This window comes from Lampetra fluviatilis, chromosome 3 (assembly GCF_964198595.1).
Source record: "Lampetra fluviatilis chromosome 3, kcLamFluv1.1, whole genome shotgun sequence".
Taxonomy (NCBI): Eukaryota; Metazoa; Chordata; class Hyperoartia; order Petromyzontiformes; family Petromyzontidae; genus Lampetra; species Lampetra fluviatilis.
In genome coordinates this window covers 23,907,014-23,919,485 of record NC_136277.1, presented here as the reverse complement: position 1 = coordinate 23,919,485, position 12,472 = coordinate 23,907,014, and the positions used below count along the sequence as shown (strand labels likewise).

General features: G+C 44.2%; 1 protein-coding gene and 9 non-coding genes across 13 annotated transcripts in view; 9 read left to right on the top strand and 1 right to left on the bottom strand.

The window, feature by feature from the left end:
• CDC20 (cell division cycle 20) overlaps positions 1 to 12,472 on the bottom strand; it is a 59,581-nt gene that overhangs the window by 6,565 nt on the left and 40,544 nt on the right. For 2 of the 4 annotated variants that reach the window (XM_078879315.1, XM_078879322.1), the window contains exons 2-3: positions 788 to 1,089; positions 419 to 561 (exon numbers count right to left, since the gene is read on the bottom strand). In XM_078879315.1, the coding sequence (XP_078735441.1) occupies positions 419 to 561; positions 788 to 1,088 (444 nt within the window). In that variant the 5' untranslated portion in view covers position 1,089. Of the gene's footprint in view, positions 1 to 418; positions 562 to 787; positions 1,090 to 3,161; positions 3,509 to 12,472 lie in introns of those variants that run through there. The other 2 variants (XM_078879306.1, XM_078879329.1) reach the window with 2 other exon arrangements.
• LOC144931121 (U6 spliceosomal RNA) lies at positions 4,803 to 4,909 on the top strand. Its single transcript, XR_013636520.1, has one exon. It is a non-coding gene; the product is annotated as a U6 spliceosomal RNA (small nuclear RNA).
• On the top strand, positions 5,721 to 5,827 carry LOC144931120 (U6 spliceosomal RNA). Its single transcript, XR_013636519.1, has one exon. It is a non-coding gene; the product is annotated as a U6 spliceosomal RNA (small nuclear RNA).
• On the top strand, positions 6,646 to 6,752 carry LOC144931118 (U6 spliceosomal RNA). Its single transcript, XR_013636518.1, has one exon. It is a non-coding gene; the product is annotated as a U6 spliceosomal RNA (small nuclear RNA).
• LOC144931117 (U6 spliceosomal RNA) lies at positions 7,564 to 7,670 on the top strand. Its single transcript, XR_013636517.1, has one exon. It is a non-coding gene; the product is annotated as a U6 spliceosomal RNA (small nuclear RNA).
• LOC144931116 (U6 spliceosomal RNA) lies at positions 8,480 to 8,586 on the top strand. Its single transcript, XR_013636516.1, has one exon. It is a non-coding gene; the product is annotated as a U6 spliceosomal RNA (small nuclear RNA).
• LOC144931115 (U6 spliceosomal RNA) lies at positions 9,398 to 9,504 on the top strand. Its single transcript, XR_013636515.1, has one exon. It is a non-coding gene; the product is annotated as a U6 spliceosomal RNA (small nuclear RNA).
• Positions 10,314 to 10,420, top strand: LOC144931124 (U6 spliceosomal RNA). The gene has a single exon (XR_013636523.1). It is a non-coding gene; the product is annotated as a U6 spliceosomal RNA (small nuclear RNA).
• On the top strand, positions 11,227 to 11,333 carry LOC144931114 (U6 spliceosomal RNA). Its single transcript, XR_013636514.1, has one exon. It is a non-coding gene; the product is annotated as a U6 spliceosomal RNA (small nuclear RNA).
• LOC144931113 (U6 spliceosomal RNA) lies at positions 12,135 to 12,241 on the top strand. Its single transcript, XR_013636513.1, has one exon. It is a non-coding gene; the product is annotated as a U6 spliceosomal RNA (small nuclear RNA).

Here is a 12,472-nt window from a genome sequence, read left to right as displayed (position 1 = left end):
CAGACTCGTCAAAACACGAGGCCGATTGCCTGCCACCTCCGAGCATCCTCGTGTGTCCCGTGACCGTCAATGGGGTGGAGACACCACCGTCGCATCTTGAGACTAGGTGGCTTGACCAGATCCATGTGTTTATATGAACCATGACTTCGTGCTTCCCACGTATCTCTCTTTGAGACACGTGGAAGTAGCCTGCCACCTCCATTACAGCGTTTGATCCCGTGTCGGTCTCTTTGAGACACAAAGTAGCTTGTTACCTCCATGTGTCTATGTTCTGTATACCTAGTGAGTCTTAATGTGTCACCGTGTGTGCGTGTCACCGTGTGTGCGTGTCACCGTGTGTGCGTGTCACCGTGTGTGCGTGTCACCGTGTGTGCGTGTCACCGTGTGTGCGTGTCACCGTGTGTGCGTGTCACCGTGCCTTCAGTGGAGATGCGGTTTCTTCTCGAGATACGAGGTAGCTCGCCACCTCCATATTTTTGCTGTTGCGCACTGGGATGAATCGGTCACAGAACTTGCCATGGGGAGTGCGGGGGGCACGACCTGGAGTTTGGGCACGCACAGCTGGCATTCATGGCAAATATGTACACGGACAGTAAACACACAGCAAAGTATATACAAAGAGAATACATATATATGGCGATGCGTACACAAGCGTGCATACAGACCCACACGCCGCACATTCCACACATTCAAACACCACAATCATCACACACCATATGCACAAAACCACAGACTATAGATGTATATTTAACTTATTTCGCACCGTACGTAGCCACGTCACACTCACCAGGTGAGCTCTTGCCCTTGGCCCCGGGCGTGTTCTGGCACTTGGACGTGGGAGTGCGTCCTGGCGTGCGGCTGCTGCTATTGGCGCGACTAGACCCCTTCATTGGTGACACTGCCATTATGCTGCTGTTGTTGCTGCTACAGTTGTGGGCGCCAGGGGGGGCTGGCATGCCCAAGCTTCCCACCGTGCTCGTGTTCGCGGACGCCGCCTTGCGCTGCCAACGCGGCTGGGGACCCGAGGAAATCGGGGCATCCAGCTTCAGCAAGTGACTCACGTCACTCTCAAACGAGAACTGCGACATCCTGAGACACGCGAAGACATGCAGCGAGATATTGATACAAGCAGTGATGTAGATCAGCTCTGAAATTTCAGCAGGACATGATCTTTCTCTCAAAGGGCACTCCTGGAACATCCTCAGATAGATGGAGCCACACAAGGACACAGGCATTACTTATCTCTTAGATAAAAAGTTTTACATCTTCAGACAGACAGACAAATATGGAGACATAAGAAATCTCAAACAAGACCTCAGATATGTGGGGACAAAGCCCCAGACTAGCGAGGCAAACGATGTCAAGCTACCAAGTGCAGCAGTTGTGTGCAAGTCATCCAACACACATTACATTGTAATTCAAATAATTTGCAGCCTTTTGTGAAATTATTGTCAGAATAAGGCCTTCTCAGGCTATGTCAGTGATTGTGTTATGTTAACCATACTTCACCATGTTGGTCAGAGTGGGACCAATTAATAAAAGGTGTGCTGGCCAGGTCAGTGTGGTTACCCCACCTGGTTTGGTCAGCTTGGATGCTGGAGGGAATGTAAATACAGATAGAAAAACGCAAGGAGATGTGAATTGTCACTGGTGCACCCTGAGACAAGGGTGCGGTGTCGCCACAACCTTCCGCGAACCGCACTGGCTCGGCACGGCTCGGTTGTGCCAGTCGAAAAAGAGACTCTGACGTACACTGTGTAAGGTGGGGCCGGCTCGGTTTAATAAAATATTTAAATATACTTTTTTTTAACGCTTTAATAAAATGTACTGTCCGAGCTGCCCCTCCCCCTGCCCCCTTCCCCCATCGCCCCTCCCCTCCTTCCACATCCCCCGCCCCTCGGCGTGGCTGCCCGAGGCTTGCCGTGATGTAAGGGACCGTGGCGATTTACAGGCAACGTGAGTTGAGCGTGGATAATTGGAGCCGTAAAAAAGATTGTTAAAAAATATTTTTTTTATGATAGAATATCGTGTTGTGATCAGTATGACATACCTATACCAAGTTTGCAGTCGATACGACATTGGGAAGACGGTTGAAATTGAGTTACAAGATTTGAGGATATCACAACAGACAGTGAGTTAATAAAAAACGTGTAAAATGTAAAATATATATATTTAATTTTTAATGATAGAATGTAGTCTTGTCATCAGTATGACATAAGTATACCAAGTTTGCAGTCGATGACACATTGGGAAGTGGGTAAAATTTTAGTTACAAGATTGAGGATATAAAATCGTGTAAAAAAAGGCACGGGGCAATGACGTCACCCGCTTTGGAGCAACAATTATCTTCCCAGAAGACTTCTTCTTAAAACGTCGAGAAGAGTTACACATCTGATCATAGGTCAAAGTGGCCTTTATCCACCCCAAGTCTCCGTAACACGCTTAAATAACAAAGACTTCGTTCAGAGCCATCGCTACCTGGCGGCCACCGTGTGCGCGTTGATTCCGGACTTGGGCCAGAATCTAAACAAAACTCTTCCCAGCGGTTGTGGAATCAAGGCAAGCGACATAAGCATAGACAGTATATTAGTTTAGTTCATCCTCGAGGGGCAAACACAATTAAACGGTGGGCTCCACCAACACTCACCCAAGCTCGTATATCGAAACACACGACCACAACAAAGACACACGCCGTGTCGCTACAGAGACATCCACACATCGCAACCAGGAACACAAAGACCCCCACCCGTATCGCCTGGACAGACTTTATATCGCCTTAGCAGACTTTATATCACCTTGGCAGACTTTATATCGCCATGGCAGACTTTATATCACCTGGACAGACTCTAAACCGGGTCGACGGGTTAGTAGCACTTTCACACAACAGCGGCCACAGCTCCAAACCCACGATTACAATTCTAGATTTGAATTCTAGATTTAAAGCTTTCGTGACTGCAAGGATTCATACGATCACAACCACGCAACGCAATGACATCAGCCGCGATAAAACTACAAGCGAACACACGATAATAACCACCACACGACCACTGCAATAACCACCACACACACACACAAAACATCACCACACAATCAGATCAACCACAACACACCACAGCAGCACGATGCCAACCACTGTAACCACCATCAGACATCCTCCTCACCTCACGCAGCCCTCTCTCGCAGGAGAGTGACCGCTCCCCGTGTCTCTCTGTTGCCTTTCAGTCTTGTGCCTCTCTCACTCTGTATCTCTCACGCTGTGTCTCTCACGCTGTGTCTCTCACGCTGTGTCTCTCACGCTGTGTCTCTCACGCTGTGTCTCTCACGCTGTGTCTCTCACGCTGTATCTCTCACGCTGTATCTCTCACGCTGTATCTCTCACGCTGTATCTCTCACGCTGTATCTCTGTATCTCTCACGCTGTATCTCTGTATCTCTCACGCTGTATCTCTGTATCTCTCACGCTGTATCTCTGTATCTCTCACGCTGTGTCTCTGCACTACGAAGCCCCCCACGTGTTCAACGGAAGCGCAGACGCCCCTCTCATAACGGTCGCTTCGCGCTGATTGGCCGCGCATTTTTGAAAACGGCGGCTCTCGATTGGTCAACGACGCCGAGGACCCCACCACGCCCCCGCCCCGCCCCCACCACGCCCCCATCACGCCCCCGCCCCCACCACGCCCCCGCCCCGCCCCCCGCTTGGTGTAGGCGGCCACGGAGAACGCCTGACGCGAGCAGCGGTCGCCACGGCAACCGCCGGCGTCGCGGTTTCTTAGGCTTCAGTTTAACACGGGGGAGGTTTCTTTTTGGTTCTTTCGGTAAAGTCACGTAAAAGGGAAGTAATAAAATAATAAAAATAAAACATTATTAAATAATTCTCACGACGTTTCGGCCACAACGCAAGCAGCCGTCCTCAGGTGAAGACCAGGTCTGTCGGGGAGACGCTTCACCTGAGACGCTGTCTCCCCGACAGACCTGGTCTTCACCTGAGGACGGCTGCTTGCGTTGTGGCCGAAACGTCGTGAGAATTATTTTATTATGTTTCATTTTTATTATTTTATTATTTCCCTCCTACGTGACTTTACCGAAAGAACCAAGAAGATGAATCCCTGCAGTCATGGATGCTTTAAAACGGGGGAGGTTGTCACCTCCAATATCATCCCTAATACACTGTACAGGTCGCGTAAATGTATGAAGTGTCGTTAAGCCCGCCACCACCCGACACAGGCAATTAGTAAGGGTTGTCACGTAAACAGTCTGTTAAGGCGATACGCGGGGTTCTTTGGTGTTGAGGTTTAGTTTTTGTTAACAGGACAATTTATCTTCTTGGTTCTTTCGGTAAAGTCACGTAGAAGGGAAATAATAAAATAATAAAAATTAAACATAATAAAATACAGGACAATTTAGTTCTAGATTTGAAGTAGATTTGAAGAAACCAAGGGGTACAATTTAGCTCATATACCGAAATGTAAATCTATCGTGGGGCCGGCTGTGTGACCGCGCCTGAGAATAATGAGAACGTGAAGAATGAACAGCAGAGACTCAAGTGACCCCCCCCCCGCCACCATCAACCTACCCATACATCCAGCGCAGTGCGAGGCCGCACAAATATGTGCTCAATAAACACACTTCTTTAACGTAAAATACATATTTTCATATCTATAATATTAGAATATAATGTTTCGTGAGTATTACTGCCAACACGTTGCTCTTCTTAAACAATAGAAAATCTTTTACAGGCCCCATGGTGAAAAGGATGTCAGTACCCTGGTGTTACAAATACCCGTCGCGACAGTAGTGTGTTCTGTACTTGCTCCGGCAGTACATATACTAAAATTGGAACGATACAGAGAAGATTAGCATGGCCCCTGCGCAAGGATGACACGCAAATTCGTGAAGCGTTCCATATTTTTCACCTTTTAATTCACATTCTTGGACGGCTGCTTGTGTTGCGGCCGAGACGTCGTGAGAATGTGATTATGTTTAATATTTATTATTTTATTATTTCCCTTTTACGTGACTTTACCGAAAGATCCAAGAATATTCCTGTACCTAATGGCAAACAAGCGTTGCTGAATTTATTTGCTTACACGAATGATACACTAAGTGTCTTCAGATGGTTGGCATTACACAGATCTGGGGGCTGGCGAGGAAGTACAGCAAGTAGATTCCCGTACCTGTCTGTGCAGATCTTTGAGCGTTAGACTCATGTTTGTGGTTTTCCTGGCCATGTTGGTTTCTCCTTGAATGCAAAACTACACTGTGGCCCTCCCTCAAATATATACATTATTTGGTGACACTGCGTTGGCCCTTGCACGACACATCCCATATTTATTACTTTTCATACGTGCTGAATATACAAATGTGCAAATAAGAACGGCTTTGACCCGTCAGTAAATTCAAACTGCCTCTGACCCAGGACATCTTTGTGCCATCCATGAAGGCACCTCCAGTGTGCCCACCTGTTCTATCCCACAATGCACTCCGGCATAAAACATGCCAGTGAATCCCAACAAATATGTGCTCAATAAACACACTTCTTTAACGTAAAATATAATTAAAGTTGCAATGACATATCTATAATAATAGAATATAATGTTTCGTGAGTATTACTGCCAACACGTTGCTTTTTTTAAACACTAGAACATCTTTTACAGGCCCCATGATGAAAAGGATGTTAGTACCCTGGTGTTACAAATACCCGTCGCGACACGAGTGTGTTCTGTACTTGCTCCGGCAGTACATATACTAAAATTGGAACGATACAGAGAAGATTAGCATGGCCCCTGCGCAAGGATGACACGCAAATTCGTGAAGCGTTCCATATTTTTCACCTTTTAATTCACATTCCTGAACGTCTGCTTGTGTTGCGGCCGAAACGTCGTGAGAATGTTATTATGTTTAATATGTATTATTTTATTATTTCCCTTCTACGTGACTTTACCGAAAGATCCAATAATATTCCTGTACCTAATGGCAAACAAGCGTTGCTCAATTTATTTGCTTACACGAATGATACACTAAGTGTCTTCAGGATTTCAGCTGGTTGGCATAACACAGATCCGGGGGCTGGCGAGGAAGTACAGCAAGTAGGTTCCCGTACCTGTCTGTGCAGATCTTTGAGCCTTAGACTGATGTTTGTGGTTTTCCTGCCACGTTGGTTTCTCCTTGAATGCAAAACTCCACTGTGGTCCTCCCTCAAATATATACATTCTTTGGTGACACTGCGTTGGCCCGTGCTCGAAACGTCGCATATTTATTACTTTTCCTACGTGCTGAATAGTCAAATGTGCAAATAAGAACGGCTTTGACCCGTCAGTAAATTCAAACTGCCTCTGACCCAGGACATCTTTGTGCCATCCATGAAGGCACCTCCAGTGTGCCCACCTGTTCTATCCCACAATGCACTCGGGCATACAATATGCCAGTGAATCCCAACAAATATGTGCTCAATAAACACACTTCTTTAAAGTAAAATACAATTAAAGTTGCATTTACATATCTATAATATTAGAATATAATGTTTCGTGAGTATTACTGCCAACACGTTGCTTTTTTTAAACACTAGAACATCTTTTACAGGCCCCATGATGAAAAGTATGTTAGTACCCTGGTGTTACAAATACCCGTCGCGACACGAGTGTGTTCTGTACTTGCTCCGGCAGTACATATACTAAAATTGGAACGATACAGAGAAGATTAGCATGGCCCCTGCGCAAGGATGACACGCAAATTCGTGAAGCGTTCCATATTTTTCACCTTTTAATTCACATTCTTGGACGGCTGCTTGTGTTGCGGCCGAGACGTCGTGAGAATGTGATTATGTTTAATATGTATTATTTTATTATTTCCCTTTTACGTGACTTTACCGAAAGATCCAAGAATATTCCTGTACCTAATGGCAAACAAGCGTTGCTGAATTTATTTGCTTACACGAATGATACACTAATTGTCTTCAGATGGTTGGCATTACACAGATCTGGGGGCTGGCGAGGAAGTACAGCAAGTAGGTTCCCGTACCTGTCTGTGCAGCTCTTTGAGCGTTAGACTCATGTTTGTGGTTTTCCTGGCCATGTTGGTTTCTCCTTGAATGCAAAACTACACTGTGGCCCTCCCTCAAATATATACATTATTTGGTGACACTGCGTTGGCCCTTGCACGAAACATCCCATATTTATTACTTTTCATACGTGCTGAATATACAAATGTGCAAATAAGAACGGCTTTGACCCGTCAATAAATTCAAACTGCCTCTGACCCAGGACATCTTTGTGCCATCCATGAAGGCACCTACAGTGTGCCCACCTGTTCTATCCCACAATGCACTCCGGCATAAAACAAGCCAGTGAATCCCAACAAATATGTGCTCAATAAACACACTTCTTTAACGTAAAATATAATTAAAGTTGCAATGACATATCTATAATAATAGAATATAATGTTTCGTGAGTATTACTGCCAACACGTTGGTCTTTTTAAACACTAGAACATATTTTACAGGCCCCATGGTGAAAATGATGTTAGTACACTGGTGTTACAAATACCCGTCGCGACACGAGTGTGGTCTGTACTTGCTCCGGCAGTACATATACTAAAATTGGAACGATACAGAGAAGATTAGCATGGCCCCTGCGCAAGGATGACACGCAAATTCGTGAAGCGTTCCATATTTTTCACCTTTTAATTCACATTCCTGAACGTCTGCTTGTGTTGCGGCCGAAACGTCGTGAGAATGTTATTATGTTTAATATGTATTATTTTATTATTTCCCTTCTACGTGATTTTACCGAAAGATCCAAGAATATTCCTGTACCTAATGGCAAACAAGCGTTGCTCAATTTATTTGCTTACACGAATGATACACTAAGTGTCTTCAGGATTTCAGCTGGTTGGCATTACACAGATCTGGGGGCTGGCGAGGAAGTACAGCAAGTAGGTTCCCGTACCTGTCTTTTCAGATCTTTGAGCGTTAGACTCATGTTTGTAGTTTTCCTGGCCACGTTGGTTTCTCCTTGAATGCAAAACTACACTGTGGTCCTCCCTCAAATATATACATTCTTTGGTGACACTGCGTTGGCCCGTGCTCGAAACGTCGCATATTTATTACTTTTCCTACGTGCTGAATGACCAAATGTGCTAATAAGAACGGCTTTGGCCCGTCAGTAAATTCAAACTGCTTCTGACCCAGGACATCTTTGTGCCATCCATGAAGGCACCTCCAGTGCGCCCACCTGTTCTATCCCACAATACACTCCGGCATAAAACATGCCAGTGAATCCCAACAAATATGTGCTCAATAAACACACTTCTTTAACGTAAAATACATATATACATATCTATAATATTAGAATATAATGTTTCGTGAGTATTACTGCCAACACGTTTCTTTTTTTAAACACTAGAACATCTTTTACAGGCCCCATGATGAAAAGTATGTTAGTACCCTGGTGTTACAAATACCCGTCGCGACACGAGTGTGTTCTGTACTTGCTCCGGCAGTACATATACTAAAATTGGAACGATACAGAGAAGATTAGCATGGCCCCTGCGCAAGGATGACACGCAAATTCGTGAAGCGTTCCATATTTTTCACCTTTTAATTCACATTCCTGAACGTCTGCTTGTGTTGCGGCCGAAACGTCGTGAGAATGTTATTATGTTTAATATGTAATATTTTATTATTTCCCTTCTACGTGACTTTACCGAAAGATCCAAGAATATTCCTGTACCTAATGGCAAACAAGCGTTGCTCAATTTATTTGCTTACACGAATGATACACTAAGTGTCTTCAGATGGTTGGCATTACACAGATCTGGGGGCTGGCGAGGAAGTACAGCAAGTAGGTTCCCGTACCTGTCTGTGCAGCTCTTTGAGCGTTAGACTCATGTTTGTGGTTTTCCTGGCCATGTTGGTTTCTCCTTGAATGCAAAACTACACTGTGGCCGTCCCTCAAATATATACATTATTTGGTGACACTGCGTTGGCCCTTGCACGAAACATCCCATATTTATTACTTTTCATACGTGCTGAATATACAAATGTGCAAATAAGAACGGCTTTGACCCGTCAGTAAATTCAAACTGCCTCTGACCCAGGACATCTTTGTGCCATCCATGAAGGCACCTACAGTGTGCCCACCTGTTCTATCCCACAATGCACTCCGGCATAAAACATGCCAGTGAATCCCAACAAATATGTGCTCAATAAACACACTTCTTTAACGTAAAATATAATTAAAGTTGCAATGACATATCTATAATAATAGAATATAATGTTTCGTGAGTATTACTGCCAACACGTTGGTCTTTTTAAACACTAGAACATCTTTTACAGGCCCCATGGTGAAAAGGATATTAGTACCCTGGTGTTACAAATACCCGTCGCGACACGAGTGTGTTCTGTACTTGCTCCGGCAGTACATATACTAAAATTGGAACGATACAGAGAAGATTAGCATGGCCCCTGCGCAAGGATGACACGCAAATTCGTGAAGCGTTCCATATTTTTCACCTTTTAATTCACATTCCTGAACGTCTGCTTGTGTTGCGGCCGAAACGTCGTGAGAATGTTATTATGTTTAATATGTATTATTTTATTATTTCCCTTCTACGTGACTTTACCGAAAGATCCAAGAATATTCCTGTACTTAATGGCAAACAAGCGTTGCTCAATTTATTTGCTTACACGAATGATACACTAGGTGTCTTCAGGATTTCAGCTGGTTGGCATTACACAGATCTGGGGGCTGGCGAGGAAGTACAGCAAGTAGGTTCCCGTACCTGTCTTTTCAGATCTTTGAGCGTTAGACTCATGTTTGTAGTTTTCCTGGCCACGTTGGTTTCTCCTTGAATGCAAAACTCCACTGTGGTCCTCCCTCAAATATATACATTCTTTGGTGACACTGCGTTGGCCCGTGCTCGAAACGTCGCATATTTATTACTTTTCCTACGTGCTGAATGACCAAATGTGCTAATAAGAACGGCTTTGGCCCGTCAGTAAATTCAAACTGCCTCTGACCCAGAACATCTTTGTGCCATCCATGAAGGCACCTCCAGTGTGCCCACCTGTTCTATCCGACAATGCACTCGGGCATACAACATGCCAGTGAATCCCAACAAATATGTGCTCAATAAACACACTTCTTTAACGTAAAATACATATTTACATATCTATAATATTAGAATATAATGTTTCGTGAGTATTACTGCCAACACGTTGCTTTTTTTAAACACTAGAACATCTTTTACAGGCCCCATGATGAAAAGTATGTTAGTACCCTGGTGTTACAAATACCCGTCGCGACACGAGTGTGTTCTGTACTTGCTCCGGCCGTACATATACTAAAATTGGAACGATACAGAGAAGATTAGCATGGCCCCTGCGCAAGGATGACACGCAAATTCGTGAAGCGTTCCATATTTTTCACCTTTAAATTCACATTCCTGAACGTCTGCTTGTGTTGCGGCCGAAACGTCGTGAGAATGTGATTATGTTGAATATGTATTATTTTATTATTTCCCTTCTACGTGACTTTACCGAAAGATCCAAGAATATTCCTGTACCTAATGGCAAACAAGCGTTGCTCAATTTATTTGCTTACACGAATGATACACTAAGTGTCTTCAGGATTTCAGCTGGTTGGCATAACACAGATCCGGGGCTGGCGAGGAAGTACACAAGTAGGTTCCCGTACCTGTCTGTGCAGATCTTTGAGCCTTAGACTGATGTTTGTGGATTTCCTGCCACGTTGGTTTCTCCTTGAATGCAAAACTCCACTGTGGTCCTCCCTCAAATATATACATTCTTTGGTGACACTGCGTTGGCCCGTGCTCGAAACGTCGCATATTTATTACTTTTCCTACGTGCTGAATGACCAAATGTGCTAATAAGAACGGCTTTGGCCCGTCAGTAAATTCAAACTGCCTCTGACCCAGGACATCTTTGTGCCATCCATGAAGGCACCTCCAGTGTGCCCACCTGTTCTATCCGACAATGCACTCGGGCATACAACATGCTAGTGAATCCCAACAAATATGTGCTCAATAAACACACTTCTTTAACGTAAAATACATATTTACATATCTATAATATTAGAATATAATGTTTCGTGAGTATTACTGCCAACACGTTGGTCTTTTTTAACACTAGAACATATTTTACAGGCCCCATGGTGAAAAGGATGTTAGTACCCTGGTGTTACAAATACCCGTCGCGACACTAGTGTGTTCTGTACTTGCTCCGGCAGTACATATACTAAAATTGGAACGATACAGAGAAGATTAGCATGGCCCCTGCGCAAGGATGACACGCAAATTCGTGAAGCGTTCCATATTTTTCACCTTTTAATTCACATTCCTGAACGTCTGCTTGTGTTGCGGCCGAAACGTCGTGAGAATGTTATTATGTTTAATATGTAATATTTTATTATTTCCCTTCTACGTGACTTTACCGAAAGATCCAAGAATATTCCTGTACCTAATGGCAAACAAGCGTTGCTCAATTTATTTGCTTACACGAATGATACACTAAGTGTCTTCAGATGGTTGGCATTACACAGATCTGGGGGCTGGCGAGGAAGTACAACAAGTAGGTTCCCGTACCTGTCTTTTCAGATCTTTGAGCGTTAGACTCATGTTTGTAGTTTTCCTGGCCACGTTGGTTTCTCCTTGAATGCAAAATTACACTGTGGTCCTCCCTCAAATATATACATTCTTTGGTGACACTGCGTTGGCCCGTGCTCGAAACGTCGCATACTTATTTCTTTTCCTACGTGCTGAATGACAAAATGTGCAAATAAGAACGGCTTTGACCCGTCAGTAAATTCAAACTGCCTCTGACCCAGGACATCTTTGTGCCATCCATGAAGGCACCTCCAGTGTGCCCACCTGTTCTATCCCACAATGCACTCCTGCATAAAACATGCCAGTCAATCCCAACAAATATGTGCTCAATAAACACACTTCTTTAACGTAAAATTCATATCTACATATCTATAATATTAGAATATAATGTTTCGTGAGAATTACTGCCAACACGTTGCTCTTTTTAAACACTAGAACATATTTGACAGGCCCCATGGTGAAAAGCATGTTAGTACCCTGGTGTTACAAATACCCGTCGCGACACTAGTGTGTAGTGTACTTGCTCCGGCAGTACATATACTAAAATTGGAACGATACAGAGAAGATTAGCATGGCCCCTGCGCAAGGATGACACGCAAATTCGTGAAGCGTTCCATATTTTTCACCTTTTAATTCACATTCCTGAACGTCTGCTTGTGTTGCGGCCGAAACGTCGTGAGAATGTTATTATGTTTAATATGTATTATTTTATTATTTCCCTTCTACGTGACTTTACCGAAAGATCCAAGAATATTCCTGTACCTAATGGCAAACAAGCGTTGCTCAATTTACTTGCTTACACGAATGATACACTAAGTGTCTTCAGCTGGTTGGCATGACACAGATCTGGGGGC